This window comes from Lutra lutra, chromosome 13, assembly GCF_902655055.1.
Source record: "Lutra lutra chromosome 13, mLutLut1.2, whole genome shotgun sequence".
Taxonomy (NCBI): Eukaryota; Metazoa; Chordata; class Mammalia; order Carnivora; family Mustelidae; genus Lutra; species Lutra lutra.
The window spans coordinates 64179989-64201873 of NC_062290.1; the positions used below are offsets into that span (position 1 = coordinate 64179989).

The 21885-nt window shown below is 38.4% G+C and overlaps 1 protein-coding gene across 1 annotated transcript in view; it reads right to left on the bottom strand.

Annotated features, from left to right (window-relative positions):
* The window catches only part of ERP44 (endoplasmic reticulum protein 44), a 94570-nt gene that overhangs the window by 35862 nt on the left and 36823 nt on the right, over positions 1-21885 (bottom strand). The window contains exons 3-4 of the mRNA XM_047699048.1: positions 20075-20114; positions 15085-15200 (exon numbers count right to left, since the gene is read on the bottom strand). Of these exons, the coding sequence (XP_047555004.1) occupies positions 15085-15200; positions 20075-20114 (156 nt within the window). The remainder of the gene's footprint in view (positions 1-15084; positions 15201-20074; positions 20115-21885) is intronic.

Genomic DNA, 21885 nt, shown 5'->3' on the forward strand with positions numbered 1-21885 from the left:
AAATAGAAAACATAAGCAGTCCTAAAATTATTATTAAGTAAATTAAATACATAATCCATAGCTGTCCCACAAAGAAAACTCCATTTCTAGAAAGCTTCACCATCAAGTTCTACCAAAAATTTAAGCAGCCAATAATGCTGTTAACACAAACATTCCAGAGAATACAAAAAAAAATGAACATTTTCCAACTAATTTTATAAGGTCAGCATAATCTTTCTGCCAAATCTGACAAGGAAATGATAAGAAAAGAAAAGTATATTTTAGTGTAAGGAACACAGATGCAAAACTTGAAAAGAAAATGTTAAACTAAATTTGGCACTGTGTACAAAGGATAAAACATCACATGAGCTAGATTTAGTCCAGCACTTCAGTTTAATGTTTGAAAATCAATCGATGTAATTCATGACCTTAACAGAATAAAAGAGAAAAATTCCACTACAGTGGCCCCCTCACTGGTCCACAGAGGATATGTTCTAAGACCCCCAGGGGATGCTGAAACCAAGAATAGTACTGAAACCTCTATATACTATGCTTTTTCCTTTACATACGTACCTATAATAAAGTTTAATTTATGAATTAGGCACAGTAAGAGATTAAGCATAACAAATAATGAAATAGAACAATTATACTAAACTGTAATAAAAGTTATGTGAACATGGTCTCTCCCTCTCTCAAAATACCTTCTTGTGCTGTACTCACCCCTCCTGTGGTGATATGAGATGATAACATGCCTACGTGAAGAGATGAGGTGAGAGGAATGACATTACGTGAGACTACTACCGACCCTCTGACAGTTCACCGGCTTGGGAACTGCACTTGGCCGTGGGTGACTGAAACCATGGAAAGCAAAACTGTGGGTAAGAGGGACTGCCAAACCTCTCAAAGGCAGCAGGAAAACATTTGATAAAATTCAAAACCCATTCACACTTAAAATTTTTTGGCAAACCAGATATAGAAGGGAACCTCCTTAATCAGATAAAGGGTACCCAAATTAGCAAATACCAAACAACTTGATAGTGAAACATTTGAAAGCTATCCTGCCGAGATCAGGAAAGAGACACAGATGCCTGCTATGGCTTCTGTATCACACTGTACTGGAGTTCCCAGTCAGTGGAAAAAGAAAGAGTAGATACACTAAAAAAGAAATAAAAATATTATTACTTGCAGGAGATGTTACTGGGTTCATAGAAAACCCAAAAGGGAACCTCCTAAAGAATTTCCATTTCCAAGGAGGATGTAGTAGGTGGCAGAAATCTACTGGTCCTGCCGTGACGACTAGGAAAAGAATATATATTTTTTAATTTTTTAAGTTTTATTTATTTATTTGACAAAGAGAGAGAGATCACAAGTAGGCAGAGAGGCAGGCAGAGAGAGAGGGAAGCAGGCTCCCCACTGAGCAGAGAGCCCAATGCAGGGCTCGATACCAGGACCCTGAGATCATGACCTGAGCCGAAGGCAGAGGCTTAACCCACTGAGCCACCCAGGCGCCCCAAGAATATATTTTTTTACATCATATTTTAAGAGATATCAGACACCAATGAAACCAATGAAGAATAAGTGAACCGAAATCTTAGAAAGGAACAGACCATTCCTAAGTGAGCAAAATCACCCACTGGCTATTTTCTTTCCTATATTCTGCCTATGTAATTCCTCTTAAAAATTAAAACTGTTCATCTGTACAGATTTAGGGCTCAGGACCATGCCTGCATAGACAGAAAGGGAACTCAGCAAAGCTTTTCATAGTCCCCTGGGCTGGGGGACTATGGGGGGTTGGAAGGACCCTGAGACACACCGCGAGCTCTCCCCAGAGGACATTACTAAATGCATGGGGCACAGGAAGCTGGAGGCTGGGCCAGAAAAATAGAGTAACATCCCTCACTGCCTTGTGGTGCTTAAAAAAAAAAAAAAAAAAGTGTACTTGTGGAAAGGGCCTGCATCAGCATCAAACACATAGCCAAGATATTTGCCAAACTTTGAAGCTGTATAGGCAAAGGAAGCACCTAGATATTGAAGAACACCATGAATTTTTTTTTTTAAAGATTTTATTTATTTATTTGACAGAGAGATCACAAGTAGATGGAGAGGCAGAGAGAGAGAGAGAGAGGGAAGCAGGCTCCCCGCTGAGCAGAGAGCCTGATGCGGGACTCGATCCCAGGACCCTGAGATCATGACCTGAGCCGAAGGCAGCAGCTTAACCCACTGAGCCACGCAGGCGCCCCGAACACCATGAATTTTAAAGACAAACTGGAAGATATCTGTGTCACATACTAGAGATAAATTAATATTTGGAATACCTAAAAACCATTAACAAAGAACCTCCAGAAAGATAAATGGGCTAAAGATACCAGTTGATTTATAAAAGAAACACAGTCAAGTTAATGTGTTAAAAAAAAAAAAAATGCTCATCTGTAATCAAGAAGTTACAAATTAAAACTACCAGATAACATTTTGCCCATCTTTTTTTGCAAAATAATAATAAGTTGTTTTTAAATTCAATAAAATCAAGCCCTACAAAGGGAAAGTATTCCTACTAAGTCCAATTCAGGTGCACATTCAATGTTAGTAAAGCTAAACTAGCCGAGCTGGTGCCTAACTTGGCAGCAGAAAGCCATAGAATTTTTCTAATCCCCAAAGGATTTGGCAGAAAGTTTATGACGCAGACCCATTAATAAAGGAACTAGTCTAACTGGAAACATCCATTTTCTATTTATGGCCTAAGGATCATTAGGAAACTGGACAATAAGAGACACTGCTGGAGTCATTAACTTTCTTAAACTAGTGGGCATAATGGGAAAATAGTGTGCTGATAACAAACATGCGTAAACCAGAAGTAAAGTAAATGAGGTTATAGGTGGACTCCAGAGAGTCTTAAATTCTAGGTTAATGGAGTTTGAATTTTACCTGTGATAAGCAGCCACTGAAGCAGCAGAACGGGGCTTTAAAAATATTCACCTGGCCGGGGACGCCTGGGTGGCTCAGTTGGTTAAGCAGCTGCCTTCGGCTCAGGTCATGATCCCAGCGTCCTGGGATCGAGTCCCACATCGGGCTCCTTGCTCGGCCGGGAGCCTGCTTCTCCCTCTCCCTCTGCCTGCCACTCTGTCTGCCTGTGCTCGCTCTCTCTCCCTCTCTCTCTCTGACAAATAAATAAATAAAATCTTTAAAAAAAATATATATATTCACCTGGCGGTAAATCAGGGAGAATCAGGGAGACTAATAAGGAAGCTACTGCAACAGTCCTGGCAGAAATAACAAGAGTCTGTTTACAAACTTTTAACATTACAACCCTTAGGTTGCCTTAAAATTCTAGTTATGGATAGAAACAAATTAAATAATACTTGAAGACTATTAGAGGAATAGATACTTGCCTGCTTAATTCTCAAACAACACTGTGGCAGCAGGTGTGCTGCATAATGAGGTGGCTTTTAATTATTAAGAAGCAAAAACCTTAAAATTACATTGATCAATAATCTCAGACATAAAGGTGACTTTTTACAGGCTTTGGTCAAAAATGATTTTAAGATAATTATAATGTGACATTTTGACAATATAACAAAGAATGATTTAAGGGGTATAATAAATGTTTTTTTAATTAACTAGATGGATCAAATGTTAAAATGCTTGTCAAAGGAATTATAAATTTCAGAAGGTTAACAGCTCCCTGATTAGAAAATTAGCATGTACTTTTGCTTCAATGGTCACTTACTTTCCCTTGATGGGTTCTGCCTGCCAGCCAGCCCACCTTCCTCACTCCTGCCCAGCAGGGCTCCACACGGGGAAACTGCCTCCCTCTCCATCTCAGCAGTGTGTCTCCCCACTGTGATTACCAATGGCAGATGATTTCAACAGAAGGTCTCACTGTTCTTTTGGTTCAGGGATGATGGCCACTGCTGCTTCTATACCCTTTTCCATTCCCAAACCATGCCTTCCCCACAATGAGGGTAAAACAACAACCACAAAACACCACAACAAAATAAAGCCCCGAACAAAAATCATCAACAAAGCCTAGAGGCTTACTCAGGAGTCAGGCATCCAACTTCTGTTTTGTGCACATGAATTCTTAAGCATACATTTTCTTTTTTATAGTTTTTAAGTTGAAATATATTTGACATATACCACTGTATAGTTGAAGGTATACAATGTTGATACATTTATTTATATACTGCAATACGACTGTCACTGTGGCACTAGCTAGCACCTTACCACTTCAGTAGTTATCACTTTTTATGGTGAGAATAAATGAAATCGAGTCTTTTAGCAAGTTTGTTTTTAATACAATACTGCTGTCTATAATTATTTTCTTATTCTTAATGCCTCATTTACATATAGCTCTTATAAAAGCTTCTCAATTTCCACTATAGAAGGTTCAAGCTGTACCGGAAGGCACACAGGTAATACTAACTCTCGTATTTGGGAGCAAGTGCTGCGTAGTTCAAGAACAATGATAAAATACTTCCCTAAAATGCTAGCAGGAGAGTGAATATTTTGCACTTCCCGGCAAATAATGTCTGGAATGTCTCCTGCTGTATGCCATGCGCCCTAGAGCCACTGGAGGTCAGCAGAGATCCTGTCCCACCAGGGGCAGATTGAGGAGTCTTTCCACATCTAAGGCAGCAAGACCACCAGGGAGAGTGATGAATTCAACTTCCAAACTCCCCATACAAGGAGGACACAGAAGGTGAGATAAAGGGAGACCATGATCAGCAGCTGAAGAGAGGGCAAATTTAATTGTGTGTATGTGTAGAAATTTTGGAAAACAAAGACAATTACAAAGAAAACAAGAACCATTTGTAATTCAACCACCACGAGGGAAAACCACTGGTAACATTTTTTTTTTTTTTTTCAAAGATGTATTCATGTACTTGAGAGAGAGCGTAAGAGGCAGAGGGAACAAGAATCTTCAAGCAGACTCCCCACTGAGCACAAGACCCCGGGACCCAGAGATCATGACCTGAGCCAAAATTAAGAGTCTGCCGCTCAACTGACTGAGACATCCAGACACCCCCAAAATTTTGATTATATCTTGCTGACTTTGAATAGAAGTTGCTTAACAAGCAGTGATATGTTTCAGTGGAGAAAAAAATAAACTCTGAGATTAGTCAAACAGTTAAGCGCCAGCATCAACACTTGCAGAATGGGTATCAGCAGCTTGGAAGAAAATCCCAGGAAGAGCTAGAATAATGCTCTCCAATCAAAAGCACTACCAACACCCTTAATGGCACAGAAGTCAGTATTATGTGGAAAAAACACACAAATTGATGACTTAGAATCGGAAAGTGATGTACAATAGTCAGATTCCAAATGTCAAATTTTTTCAGGATTACTTGAACAAATTTATTTTCCTTTTTAGGTATGTACACGAATGATATGACAAAAAAAAACCTTTAAGTCCAAAATAGTTCTCATGATAAAATTTCTAAATGAAAAGCACTGTGTTATAGTTCAATTTTTCTCATTTTTTTTCAGCTACAGATAAAAGTGCCTTAGAATCAATGACAAATGAGATTTGATGAAATATTGCAGAAAATACTTAATCATATTGCTGGGAGATGAGATAATCCATATGAAATTCTTAATGGAGTACCTACAAAACTAACAGTTCATAAATGCTGGTTACTACTCATTACATCTATCCACCCATCTGTTCAACAATTATAAATGGGGCACCTCCTACAAGCGAGGCACCCTTCCAGTGCTGGGGACACAAGGGTAAAAAAGACAAGGTCCCCTCAATTACACAGTTTACATTTTATCATTATTATTATCATCATTACTATTACGATTACTACTGTGACTAATTGTTTCCACAGGCTAGAATCTTAAATGAAATTCATAAAACTCTTAATACATAATACATGTACCAAAAAGATGTACCAAGTATGGATTCCCAAAGTACAATATAAGAAAAACCCACTATGATAGTCAGCGATAAATATATCCTCACCCGAGATGTAGAGATTCCTTGTAGGGGACCCCCCCCCCTCCGCCACACACACATAGGAGAAGCTAAAAGGGTGACTGTCAGATCTGTGGCATGGATGAAACTGGACACCTGAGTCCTGTGCAGGGTGAGTGAGGACACCTGCTCTGCTGCCATCAGAACCCAGATATAGATGCCCACCAGGTGGGGAACAGGTTGTTCCATAACATTCTGCCTCCTGATTCTCTTTAATTGCCCTGACTTCCTTTTCCCTTTTTCTCTTCCTCCTACTTCTCTCCTCCTACTCTGTTCCCTACTTTAAATGCAACAAATGGAGAATTCAGGGGCTTGGAAGGTGAACTAAATTTGAACCCTAAGATGAGGGTTATTTAAGCTACAAGCTTTACACTGAGGTTTCAAAAATATATGCCTAAGCTTAAAACATGGGAAGCTTCCAGATGACACTCTAGTGTCAGTCTGAGTTCAAAATTCTCTTTCCATAGTTCCCACCACCTCTCCCACCCCTTTTGTTTTTGGTCAGGGGACAGGAGAGGGGATTAAAGCGGCTGCATCTAGCTCATATGTAGAAGGAAAAGGGCAGACAGGGTGAAATTAGCCTGTTATATCTACCTTTGCCTTCTTTCTCCTATTCTATGTTCTCAGCCTATTTAGCTCAACATTTGAACAAACCAAGTCCTAGAAAAGGCATATAAATAAGTGAGGTCGAGGTAGGGCAGAAAATAGTCCACAGGATGCTGACAGGTGGAGGACAGAGAGAGAAGAAAATGCAGGCAGCAAACCAAAGAAGGGTGCTCTGTGGCTGTGCATGGAGATGGGCCTTCCTGACCAACTAGGAAAGTGGCATAGAAGACAACTCCCAAAGAATTTCCAACACATTCTAAGGAATGAGTACATGTATTTCCTCCCTAAAGGGACTACTATGAAATATTCACTTGGAATGTTCTGTGAAAATTAGAGCCATTACATTTTAATAGTTATATAATTATGTTGTTTGGTTTTTGACCTTACAGTCTCACCTCATCCTTAATTCTTTTTAAAAAAGATTTATTTATTTATTTGAGAGAGGGCGAGAGAGGGAGTGAAGAGGGAGCAAGGCTGAGGGAGAGAGAGTATCTCAAGCACATTCTACGCCCAGTGCAGAGCCCGATGTGGGGCTCGATCCCACGATCCTGAGATCATGACTTGAGCTGAAATAAAGAGTCAGATGCTTAACCGACTGAGCCACCCAAGGTACCCCTCATCCTTAATTCTTAAACAGGGCTAATAAAGAAAAAAAAAAGGTAACTTAGCAGGGGCAGAAATTCCCAAGACAATATACAAAATTTATCGCGAAGTTAGATTTCACAACTAAATTCAGATATGGGTCACACCTCACTTCAAGCTTGCAACCTACTAGGAAGCAATAAAATAGTCATTAAAGTTTTTAAAAATTCCATGCAAGCCAGAGCTGATTCATACATTTTGCCACATTAATTTCTTCCAAGAACCTACACTTTTTTTTTTTGGTCAAGTCTTTCAGCATCTATTGATAAGATAAGCTGGTTTTCTTAATTTTACCTACTGATAGGGATTTATTCTGTTTCTTAACAAATAAGCCATCTTTGCAATTATGGGCATAAATGCCACCTGGTAATGGGAGACTCTTCACAAAGGCACATCTACCTTCCATGACAGCTGGTGGTCAGACAGACATGCTCATGCCCAGGAGGTAACAACTCATGAAAGAAGGTAGTTTCAGGACCAACAAAATGGCCTCAACTGCCAGACCTGCTCACAGGAGGTCTGCACTGAAAAATTCTGACAGCCACTGACAGAACTGTGGGTGTTTCCAGAAGTCACCAAGTGGCTCTAAGTTGTCCTCAAAATGCCAGGAAAAGTCTATTCAAGAAAATTCTTTTCAAATTCAATGACTGTGCTAAAGGCCATTTATCACAGTAAAAATAAACAGAAATTACAATTAACAATAGCACAGCACACCTATATGGATTTCAAGCTTCTTCCACATGTATTTTCTCAAAAACTCTCAAGCAACAAGACACTCCTTCCAGCTCTTTTCTTAACCAAAGACAACGTACAGGTTAGGAGTCTTTTTTTTTTTTTTTAAGACTTTATTTATTTATTTATTTGGAGAGAGAGGGAGAGAGAGAACAGGTGGGGAGAGGGGCTAAGGGAGAGGGTGAAGCAAACTCCACACTAAGCAAGGAGCCGAACACGGGGCTTGATCCCAGGACCCTGGGATCACAACCTGAACCAAAGGCAGATGCTTAACAGACTGAGCCACCCAGGCGCTCCAGGTTCACAGCCTTTTTATACCAACTTTGTATTTGAAAATTTTCCAACTCACATAAAATATGAAAAAGTAATGTAGTGAGCACCTGTACACCCTCACCTAGATTTAACACTTTTTATCACATGTGGTTGCCAGATTTCTCTTTCTTGCCACGCACACACACACGCACGTCCCTACACACACGCACGTCCCTACACACACGCGCACACACACACACACACACACACACACACACACTGTGGCAACAAGCGCTGACTCAAGTTTACTGATTTTTCAAGTAACTTGTCCAACTGTATAGAACCTTGGTAAGCAGTGGGGTTCTGGTATTAGAACAGAGAATTCTAACTTAGTGGAGGCTGGGCCACACACTGTAAGGAATAATAACGCCACATACATGTAATTTCATTTTTGTTTATACGCTGACCTACTGGAGATAATTTAAACAGACTATAATGTAATTTGTAACAGACATTTTTATGTAGAAGTCAGGTGAATTCTCAGTTTCTATGAGTAATCCAATTTACTTTATTTTGACCTTCAAAATACTCAAGCTACCTGGTATAAGCTGAATCCTCCTGGGCTCCAGTCCGGCTCCCTGTACTCATTCTGAAACCCCGGCAAATCACTCAACCCCTCTAGGTCTTTCAGTGTCCGCATCTGTAAAGTGACTGATCACATACTTCTGCTCTCTGAAAGCTTCGTGTTCCTTCCACCTCAGAAACTTCACACCTACTCTTCCTTCTGCCTAAAATACACTTCTTCCTCTATTTCCCTTAAAAATTCCTACTCTGTCTTCAGGCCTCGAAGCACTGTCTCAAAAAGGCCTTCTCTACCCACCCTGGGACTAAGTCAGACCTGGATTATCTCATAGCATCCAACACCTCTCTTCAGAAAAGTTTCACAAGGAGCAATTGTATATTTACTGCTCTTGCCTTTCTGGGTGTATCTAGTTCGTTGCTGTATGTCTAGAACCTGTGCATATTGCATGAGAAAAAGGCATATACAGAAAGCTTTTTGTTGGATGAATGAATAACACTATCTAACTCAAGGGGCTATGGTGAAGACAACAAAAATAATGTGTGTAAAAGCACATCTAAATCCAAGTGAACATTATATACATCTATTTTTCCCAGCAATATGACTAGAAACTTTTCATAGGAACTTTTCCAAGAATAACACTCTTACTTTGGATGGAAAGCCTGAGTGACACAGTACATCAGAAGCAAGACAGACAACGTATCAGAGGGCAGGAAAGAGTAGGCTGCCACAGCGCCAGAAGGTAATTAATAAGAACAAGCCGCACATGGGCAGAATGGTATCTTCAATCTGAAGTTACCATTTTGCCTTTACTAGAAAGCTTTATATATCTTCTATCTCAGAGAAATTAATACTAAAGCAGCAAGTGGGTACATTTGCCAAAAAGAATACTGTAAGGACATACAGACCACCAGAAGTAAAACTTTTTGTTTGCATACAACATAATTGTCTATGTAGAAAATCCAACCGTACTTACATAATACCTATTAGAATTCTTAAGTACCAGGATATAAGATCAATACACAAAAATCAGTTTTACTTCTAGCAGTGACCAATCAGAAATTTAAATTTAAAAATCAATGCCATTTAGAATAGCACCCAAAACCAAGACATAACTAGGGACAGATTTCACAAAGATGTGTGAGACTTAAGAAAAAACACCGGACAAACCCACAATGAGAGTATTTTACAAAATACCTGATCAATACTCCTCAAAACTACCAACTGTCAAGATGACCTGATACTTAAATGCAATATCCCGAATTCTGGAACAGAAATCGTTTCTTAGTTGTAAGAAACGTAGCAGGGTAATGTAATATGTCAACATCAGAATAAACTGCGTAAAGGACTTAAGAGAACTCACTGTATTATCTTCGCACCTTTTCCTCCTCACTTTGGTTAGAAATTAACAAGCCGATTCTAAAAGTCATACAGAAAGCCAAAGCAACTGAAGTAGCAAAACCACTTTGAAAAAAAAGTACAAAGCTGGAAGATTTATATATTACTGACTTCAAGACTTATAAAGCTATGGTAATCTAGAAAGTGTGGTACCAGTATAAACACAGACAAATCAGTCACAGATAAACACACCAATAGTACAGAACAGACAGATTAGATATAGATCCACACCTATACAGTCAGCTGATTTTGAAAAAGATGCAAAGTCAATGAAGAAGGAATAGTCCTTTCAACAAATAATATCAGAACAGCTTGATAACTATATGCAAAGAAATGAACTCCAATCCATACATTGTGCCACATATAAAAATTAACTCCAGATGGATCAGAGAGCAAAATGTAAAACTTTATACTACGAAAATTATGAAAGCAAACATACCAGAAAATCTCTGAGATCCTGGGTGAGGCAAAGATTTCTTAGATACAGCATGAAAAGCATAATCCATTTTAAAAATAAGTAAGTTAGACTTCATCAAATTAAGAATATATGGCCTTCAAAAGACACTCTCAAACAGAACTGAAGGTCTCACACCTCCTAATTTCAAAACTCAGTATAAAGCTATAGTCATCAAAAAGACGTGGTTCTGGCACAAAAACAGACATACAGACAAATGGAACAAAACAGAGTCCAGAAACGAACCTTCACACATGTGGTCAAATGTTTATTGATGAAGGGTACTAAGATCATTCAGTGGGGAGAAGATACTCTCATGGTGTTAGGAAAACTGGATGTCCACATGCAAAACAATGAAATTGGATCCTTATGTTGCACTCTACACAAAAATTAACTCAAAATGGATAAAAAACTAAACATAACAACCTACACTGTAATGCTCTAAGAAGAAAATGTAGAAGAGTTCCAGAACATTGGATCTGCAATGATTTTTGACTAGGACCCCAAAAGCATAGGCAACAAATGTAAAAGATAAACTAGACATCAAAACTTAAAACTTCTGGGGACCCTGGGGGGCTCAGTTGGATAAGTGTCTGCCTTCGGTTCAGGTCACGATCCCAGAGTTCTGGGATTGAGTCCTGCTCAAACTCCCTGCTCAATGGGGCGTCTGCTTCTCTCTCTATCCCTTCTACCTGCTCGTAATCTCTCTCTCACACACACACACACTCTCTCTCTCTCTCAAATAAATACATAAAATCTTGAAACAAAACAAAACTTCTGTGCAAAGAATATAATCAACAGAATGGGAAAAAGTAACTGCAAATCATTTATCTAATGGGGGTTAATATCCAGAATACAATACATAAAGAACTCCTATGACTTAACAACAAAAATTCACCAGATTAAAAACAGGGAAAAGGCCTCAAACAGAATATTTCTCTAAAAAAGATATACAAATGGCCAGCATGCATAGGAAAAGAGGCTCAATGTTACTAATCAGGGAAATGCAAATCAAAACCAGGATGAAGTAGCACTTCACACCCCTTAGGACAGCTGTGATCACAAAAACAGAAAATAACAAGTGTTGGCAAAGATGTGGGGAAAACTAAACCCCCTGTCCACTGCTGGTGGGAATGTAAAACTGGGATAGCTACTGGGGAAAACAGTATGGCAGTTCCTTGAAAACCAAAAAATTTAATTACCGTATGATTCAGCAATTCTCCTTCTGGGTTTATATCCAAAAGAACTGAAAGCAAAGCCTCAAAGAGATATTTCATAGCATTATTCACAATGGCGAAGAGGTGGAAGTAACCCAAGTGTACATCAACAGATGAGGGAGTACAAAAAATGTGGTATATAACATATAATGGAATACTATTCAGCCTTGAAATGGAAGGAAATCCTGACACATACTACAACATGGCTGAACCTTGAGGACATTAACATTATGGTAAGTGAAATAAGCCAAACACAAAAACAAATACTGAATGATTTCACTTATATGAGGTATCTAGAGTCGTCAAATTCATAGAAATAAAAAGTAAAATGGTGGTAGCTAGGGGCTGGGGGGGTGGGGGAAATGGGGAGTTGTTTAATAAGTGCAATGTTTTCAGCTTTACAAGATCAAGTTCTAGAGACTGGTTGTACAGCAATGTGAATAGACTTAAAGCTACAAAACTGCACAATTAAAAATGGTAAAAATGGCAAATTTTATATTCTGTGGATTTTACCACAATTAAAAAGAAAGACACTCTTAAGAGAGGGGAATGAGAGAAAATATCTGCAAATTACACACCTGAAAAAGAACTTACATTTGTAATGTATAAAGGGCTCTCAAAACCCAATAAGAAATTATTATACCTGCTCATCATTTAACAGCCATGTTAAATTAAATAGACTGACCATACCAAGTGTTGGCAAGGATAGGGAACAAATGGAATGCGTCTACTCTGCTAATAGATATGTAACAGAGTACAAATACTTTGGAAAGCAGTTTGGCAGTTTATTACAAAGTTAAACATAAACTAACATACGACCCAGGTATTTCACAGCTAAGTATTTGCCCAGAAAATATGAAAGCATATGTACAAAGAATTGTACCTCAATGTTTATAGCAGCCTTATTTGTAATAGCCCCAAACTGTAAACAACCCAACCGTCAATAAGGGTATAAGAGAACTATGGTGCAGAGCCATACAACAGACTGCCACTCTGTAACAAACATGAACGATATGTGCAACCATCTCAAAATAACCAAGCCGAGTAAAAAAACACCACCGCACACACACACAACACAGCATATGATCCCACTTACATAAAATCCTAGAAAATGCAAACTAACCTCTAAGAACAAAAGGCAGTTCCATGGTCCCCTGAGACTGATGGGAGGAGAAAGGGACCAGAAAGGGACTAAGAACAATTTGGGGAATGACAGATATGCTATCTTGATTGTGGTGATGGCTTCACAGGTGTATACGTGTTTCAAACATTAAATTGTGTAATGTAAACTTGTGCAGTTTATCTTAATTATATCTCAATAAATCTCCTTTTAAAAAGAAACAAATCCTACCAAAGAACGACCTGCCTAACAGATGTTTCTCCCCAGGCCACAGGATTCTTAAGGAGCTTCCAGTTCAAAACCTCTGCATTCCAACTGGTATCTAAGGAGTGACGGAGGGGCCACTGTGTCTTACAATCTCTAAAGAGAGAGTGGAAAATGTGACTAAATTATCAATAAGGGCTTCATAATATCACTTTTTAAAAATGAAGAATTACACAGAAGGGATAAAATATTTAAAGAGATTATACTATGTCTCAGATATAACTTTCATTAGTAAAAAATTAATTTTATAGATCTCTCATGGATCAAAAAGCATCTGAACTATAGATGTTTACTCCCACAAAAAGAGAGCCTGAATAAAGGAAGTTAATTTGTTTAAAAATAAGAACAAATGATATTTATGGTTCAACAATAGTTAATTTGTCTTCCCAATGACTGTAAGTTTGAGAGTACAGTTTCAGATTTTATGGTCCAAATTCACTGAAAGTTAAGGACTACTGTCTATACTGTAATGTCTAATTAAATACATAAAAAACAGAAAGATGTGAAATGAGAGCCCACACCAAAAACACCATCTCTGCCAGTGAAAAGTGGGAGGAATGATCCAGAGCACAGCATGAAAATGTGAAAACGCAGTCCATGACTGTACTGACAACTTTTACTGCTCCCTTCATCTTATCTAGTTATGAATCCCAAAAGGCAGAAATGAGGGCTACGGTTTGTAAAATACTGAAATGTTTTGCTGTTAAGCATTTCTGTACCAGTAACCCCCACCAAATGTTTAACCTGAACAGAAAAGAAAGTAATGGGTGTGTGAAGGTATTTGGTCAGGAGATGTGGATTCTAATTCTGGTTTGACTAGATGTTAAACTGTCTGACAGTGGTTAAGTCACTTCCATTTCTCATCAGTAAAATGAAAAGTCAGTGTACACACACACACACATACTAATTCTAATCATCAGGCTAAGAGCAAAGTGTAAGAAATGTGCAGTATGGAGAGTTCTGTATTCAGGCCACCTTGCCAGTAACTCAATGCAACAAGCTTTTAACAAGCAGTCTCTGTCTCCCAGAAATTGTCAGATGCATGAGATTCAAGATGAATGGTTTGGTCTCCACTTAAACGGGAGAATTAGAACTAAAAAAAAAAAAAAAAAAGAAGAAGAAAGTTCCTGACTTTGAAGAACTGACATTGCAACTAACACACATGAACCAGAACTGCAAAACATGGTCAGTTTGGTACCAGGAGAGAGGAGAGTTCACGTGTGATGGACGCACCAGGAGGAAAAACCGCCGCAGGCTCACCAGCTCAAGCTAGTGAGATCTGTCATGCATACAAAAACCACACTCCACTGGGACCAGAGAAACCCAAGAGGCTGGACTATCCCTGAGTCTATCCTAAGCTTCTCAACACGCTCAGTAACTCTAATCTGTAACTACAGCTAATTATACCTCAAAGACAGTCTAAGCCAATTTTAGTAGAATCTTTCAAATAACAGAAACACAAAAATCCGAGATAATTTCATCTGCAATGACGACAAATAGTATTTTTGGAGGATGTTAGATCTAACAGAAATCCATTTTTCCCTAAAATTTTATTTCAATTTTATTTATTGATTTTGTTATTCACTTTGGCAGAAACATTGCTAGTTATGATTTACTACCTATATGCTTATTCTACTATATTTTAATTTTAAAAAGTAATTACTTTGCAGGCAAAATGCAAAGTAGTATTATAAGTACATAAAAATATTAATATTTATCCAAAGTCACTAGAACCTTCCAAAGCAAAACATCTTTTAGCATTAAAAGAGAATGAGAGTGAGTGTGTGTGTTTGTGTGTATAGCAGGAGAGGTGGGGAGAGGTGGGGATAGGATGATTTCTTCCAGACTTCCTACTGAGGTACTTACAGTGCTGATCACAATCAACTCTGGCAAACACTACTTGATTTTCATTGGGATATTCTTCCTTAATGACATTAGAAGCTTCCTCAAAAATTGGATGCAACATTTGGCTGAAACGACACCTATGCACAAAGAAGGATACCAATTAAAACTCAAAAGCAGAAGCAATAAAATCCTATTACAGTTATTATCCATCGATACGTAGTATATGTACAATAAACGGCTTCTGAGACAATCTCATAGTTAACTTAATCATGCACCTGGATGTCATGGATTGAGGATGAAGACAATTTTGAATTCAAGGACTACTCCAATTCAGACTGTACATTAAAAGATGTGTTTTTTACACCTTAAGAAAAGGGCCAATATTACAAAGCACACAGCTAAGGATCTCTCCCAGAGGCCGAGAAACAAGTCAAATATAAGCCCTGAGGATGCATCTCCACTTGGATTTGCAACTACTAAGACTTGGATATTTATAAGAGAAATCAGCTTTCTCTAAATAATGAACATATTTCTAGATACTATACAAAATCCTTATGAGGGTAAGTAAGTTTATTGCAAATACTAGACGGATTCACCTGACTAGGCCAATCAAATTTCACAGGCAAGTTAGTATACTAAATAAGTAAGCTGCATGAAAAGAATATATAGTATACCATATAATGATCCCCCCCTCAAAATGTACCCCTGCTTAAAACAGGCTTTCATATCTATGAAATAGATATGAAATATATTAAGCTTAAATATATTAAGCTTAGGAGCAAATTGTGCAATTCCCAAACAAGACTTCTATTCATGTTTCCTTTGTGGTTTCTGTTTGTTCTGTTTTTACTCTTAAAAAGGGCACCAACCCTACAATATTCCAGAAACTTGATACTTCTAATTCTGACTGTCCCTTAATCAGGCCAACTACCTCACAAATATGTTGTAGATTGTTAAACAGATCTGCTAAGAAAGAGAAGAAGAATCAGAATCAGCACACAGCCAGCGGGGTTAGAATAGCCATTCTTGTACGAAAAAGGTACTACTTTTTAACAAACAAAACAAAACACAACTGTAATTGCTACTATTGCTTCCAGAGTCCTTTTTCATGAAGGAATTTACTTAAATGAAACCCGTGTACCCTTTAATCCACGGGTGATTAGGTCATACCTATAATGTATAACTCAACAAAAGTCTGATAAAGCCGTGAAACGGTGTAAATGGTATCCTTCTTCCTTGTCTCTTTTTATAGATACCTCCTCTAGCCCACTCACCTGACTTCCTAAGGAGATGTCCTAGAATATATCAAGGAGACACAATCTGTATCTTCAATCTCTTGCTTTCAAGTGGCTCTTTCCTCTTTTAGCATTCTTAAATCTCTCCCATCTGGGATAGGTGGGTGGGGTCTGTAGACATCAGGGACCGTGTCTTATTTGACTATGTATTCTAATAAGCATTTCAATATATGTCTGTTAAATGATTAAACTGATAGGATGAAGGAACAGGAAAGGCTAAGTCCATAAGTTCGCAGTTTCTTTTTTTTCTTTTCTTTTTTCTTAAGAAAGAGAGCGAGCGAGCACGAGCATTAAGCATGAAGGGTAGAGGGAGAGAAAGAATCCTAAGCAGGCTCCGTGCCCAGTGCAGAGCCCCACATAGGGCTCAACCTCACAACCCTGAGACCATGACCTGAGCCGAAACGAAGAGTCGGATGCTTAACCAACTAAGCCAGCCAGGCACCTTAAGTTTGCAATTTCTTACGGTGCTGAAAATATGGTGCTGGAGGGCAGAGGAGGCAAAGGGTAGGAACTGATGAATGATTTCTTGAAGAATTAGGATATGGCCCAAAGAATTAGTGCATAGGCTCCTTGCTTAAGGGCAAGGTAAAGGCATATATTAGGGGCTCCTTTCTGGATTGTCCAGTTTGCTGCCCAGTAAGCGTTTAAGCAAAGGTTCATGTTTAAAATAGGATCAATTTGAATACCAGAAGGTGAACGGGAAAGATGAAATAAAAATTCAACGCAGTATCACCGTACCTTCATACACATGTATCCGTACATATGGAAAGTTACATTTATGAAATATAACAAAAGCAACAGATCTATTAAAAGGGCCTTAAGGGTCATCTCCATCCAATCTTCATTCTAGTGCTTGAGTCCACCCGTTACGAATCAACCAAATGGGTAAAAGTCTTTGCAGGGACAATTTTGGGGGTACTTACTAGTATACTTACTAGTATGACCTAGTGGGAGCAGGGATGGGAATAAGCTTCGGAGTCAGACATACCTGAGTTTAAATCCCAGTTCCACCACTTACTAGCCGTATGACCTTTCTGAGCCTCAATTTCCTCAACCTAAAATGGAAATTATAATACCTACCTGCAGGGTAGTTCTGAGTATTAAAAACAATGTACATAACAGAGCCTGGCACATAACAGCATTACTAAGTACCTACTATGTTTCATTATTCTCGGAGGCAGACAGTATTTTTAGGTAGCTCTATTAGAGAATTCTTCCTTAAACTGTGCCACATTCATAACTTCCAAACAGAACTCAGAATCTAGCCTTTTAAGGCTAGATTCTGAGCATAAGCCCGTGTCATATGATCAATTTCTTAAGTTTTTTGAGCTGAATGAAAGAGTACTAATTCATGAACAACTCAAGGTGTTCTTTGGGGCTCCTCCCAAATAACTGCAATTAGTCCACACTTCCAATTCAGCTTTTGCAACAAGGTCAGTGGCACGTTCTATTTCTCTTTCTTACAACACACAAAATCCCTCAATCAAGAGAAATGTGTTCTAGTTTTAACTCTGCCACGACTCTGTCAGCTAACCTTGCGAAGACACTTCCCTCCTCTGGGTCTGAGGTTTATTTTTAAAGTGGACTGGACTAGATAATCTTACACCCAATTTTGTGGCTTCTGTTACATGTGGACAAACCCAATTTCCCTTGGAAAATGCTACCTTGGTTATACATTTTAGAAATGGCATTTTCTCTGTGTATCTTCAACATTTTACTGAAGTTCTTTAAATAGCTATACATCATTCATTCAGTAAATATCTATTATGTACTTATCAGCCAAGTACTATGCAGAGTGCCTGGGGATTAATGTTGACAAAAGATAGATATGGTAACTTCTCATAAAGCTAAGGCTGTAGCAGGTAGCCACCAACTCCAATGCAGCATGCAAGTGTTCTGATGAGCTAAGTATGTGGTGTTATGAGAAGATAGATAAAGGGTTGGAATAGGGTAGGACTACTGATCTAGGAAGGTGATCTGGAGGAAATGGCATCTAATCTAAGACTTGAAAGATGGTTAAGACTAAACTATGCAAATAAACGGGTGAGAGAAGAGTGCCCCTTCCAGGTAGAGAAAAGAACTTGAGTAAAGGTCCAGTGATGAAAGAGTATAGAATATTACTGAAACTGAAATACATTCAATACAACTGGCACAGAATGTGAGAGTGGAGAGAGGCAAGAAATAAGATGTGGAGGTAGGGTAACTTTAGGTCTGAAGTCACTGGGGGCTTTCTAGGCGAAGGCAAGGGACTTCAGACCTAAAGTTACTGGAACACCATCTAAGGGCTTTAAGATGAGGTATACCCTTATTCAACTTGCACTTTAGGTAGACCACTCTGGCTTAACTTTACAGAGAACAGAATGGAGACACATAAGACTTGACACACAGAAAATAAATAAGGAGCCTGTCACAAGGGTCTAGGTAAGCTGGACTGTGGCCTGAAGCAGGGTGGTGGTAACGAGTAGCTAATAAGCCTTAAAGGGTCAAATAAGATAGATTGTCTAGGAATAAGGATTATGTGAGAGTTTCCAACTTCTCTCCAATTCAAGCTCCCTTCTACACATCCCCATGTCACATTCTTTAACATCTACTATGTGTTTACGCCAGGGGTTTTAGAGGCTGGAAATGCTAAAACATTATCTCTGCCCTCATTGTTGATTTGCACAAACATAAAAGACAAAATAATGTATTAAGAAAAAGAAAGTGGTATCCAGTACTATATGAACACTAAAGACAAGAATCTGATTCAGACAGGGGAAGGAACAAAGGCTTCCTAGAAGTAGTAGAAGACACATGTTTAAAAAGTGTCAACAAGACGATGTGGATGGAACTAGAGGGTATCATGCTTAGCGAAATAAGTCAATCGGAGAAAGACAACTATCATATGATCTCCCTGATATGAGGAAGTGGAGATGCAACATGGGGGGTTAAGGGGGTAGGAGAAGAATAAATGAAACAAGATGGGATTCGGAGGGAGACAAACCATAAGTGACTCTTAATCTCACAAAACAAACTGAGGGTTGCTGCGGGGAGGAGGATTGGGAGAGGGGGGTGGGGTTATTGGCATTGGGGAGGGTATGTGCTAAGGTGAGTGCTGTGAAGTGTGTAAACCTGGCGATTCACAGACCTGTACCCCTGGGGATAAAAATATATTATATGTTTATAATAAATAAATAAATAAATAAATAAATTCACACTCTACTTAAAAAAAGTGTCAACAAGAAATTTCCTTCTAAACTCACCATACCCACATCCTCACCTCCAAATACTGTCCTACTTCCTTAGGAAAAATACAGAATTAAAATGTGTGTGTGTGTGTGTGTGTGTGTGTGTGAGAGAGAGAGAGAGAGAGAGAGAGAGAGAGAGAAACGGAAAGATGTATTGGGGGTAGAGGGGATGGATTTGAGTGGGGTAGAGGGGATGGATTTGAGTTTCTGTTACTGCTTTTAAGATGTGGGATAATGGAATCAGATCTGTATTTCTCTTAAAATACAAATGATCATGAAATTAAGCTACTCACTTTGTGACTGAACCTTAACTGACTTTGTATATGGAATATTGTGTCACATAGGAAAAAGGCTTCCCCCTTCATCCCTTCTAGCAAAGAAAAATTCACATGTAGCAAGATAAAAGAAAAAAAATGCAACTTCACCCCCTACTGCAAAAAAAACTTCACCCCCTACTGCAAAAAAAACAAAAATAAAATTATTACTTACCAGTCAGCATAAAAATTTACTAAAGCAACATCAGCATTGTCTGAAATTGAAAAACAAAACCAAACAATCCAAGTTAATTGTGTCCACATAACCAACATTAATCAAAGAGATGGTTTCCATCATGGTCTTTTTCTCATTTATGTAAAGGCCTGCTAAAAACACAGTTAACAATTAAGTTACCTCTCACTCAGAAACCCATACCCAGAGTCACAGACAGATTATATAATTTGTGGGAATCCCTGAGCCCTTTCTCTATATCCTCCATCTTTATAACTTCACTGAACGAATATAAAACAAAAGGGGAATCAAAGCCAGATCAGGAAAGTAAACTACTCAATAGCCTACACTCATTATAAGTGCGGTGGGATGCTCTGGAGTTGAATAACCCTTTCTTTTTTTTTTTTTTTTTTTCCTTAAGAGAGAAAGTACAAGTGTGACTGGGGATGGGGAGTAGCATGAGCAGGAGAGAAAGAATCTTAAGTGGGTCCCAAAGCAGGGCTTGATCTCATGACCCCGAGAGCATTACCTGAGCTGAAATCAAGAGCCAGAGGATCAACTGACTAAGCAACCCAGGTACCCCTTGATAATCCATGTTTTGATCTCCCCTATACATGAATAACTGAGAACTGGCTCTGTAAGAAAATTCTATTTCACAGAAGAGACCTGTGTAACTAAGCTATTTCTGAAGTTCAGATGTCTCACCTCGTTGCAACAAATGATCTACAACTAATAATGCTGCATAACATGCACACATTCTGGTTCCTAGCCATTAAACAGCTCTCTGTTGCAAAAAATAACAGCATCGTTTGCATATGAGGATGTGAAGTCATGAGAAAGATACATTTGTTCCTTTTGCTTAAACTTCATAGAGAAACTAAACTCCTCAAGTACTCACAAAAATAAAACATAAAGATATTCTAGAATTTGAAAAATGAAAGGAGAATGATTTGTGGGTTTCAATTCTCTTCTTCCTCTTTTACCTTCAAAGCAGTTTTTATCCACCTGCTTCTGCACTCTGAAGCAGTGGCTCACAAAATGCACTCCCTGGACGAGAAGCACCAGCAGCAGCTAGAAACTTACAGAAATGCAAATTCTCAGGTAGGGGATAGCAGTTTCTGTTAGAAACTTAGAACCAGGTCTAGCACTATAGATATTAATAAGCCCTCCACGTGACTCTTGCATGCTAAAGGTTACAGAATCATGGCTCTAAAGAGATCCCAGAATGTGGGATAGACTTTTTAGCATTTAAAACCAGTTCCAAGAACATAAAAGAATAACTACTTTTACTTTTCTTATTTTTGGCTTAGTTCTGCTTACAACCGTGGATAAAATGGAGTGCTTTAAAAAAAAAAAAAGAAGAAATCGTTTATGGATTTTACGTTTTCTTAAATCTCCTAAATTATGATTTTTCTATCAACCATGTGTTTACCTTCCCTCTACTATTTTTAAAAACAGAAATGTTACCTGCCTCCAAGTTAACTGTATTCACAATCTCACTGTCAGCACACAAAGCATTCAGTAAAACACTTATTTAAGTTAACTGAACCAATGACAATAAAAAAGATCAGAGTCGGTGAATTAGTTAAAGAAGACAAAATATTTCTAGACCATGTCCTAAGATCATGAACATTTAGTATCACACAGTGGGAACTGCTAGCCTCTAAGTAAGCTCCAGCGAAAAACTTTGTATCAGTGGTATTTATGACAAGGCAAAGAAATATAACATTTGTTATAACATAGTGACAACTAAGTTAGGCCCTGACGAGAGTTTATTTATATGAAAGTTTATTTTTAACACAGGAAAAGAGACT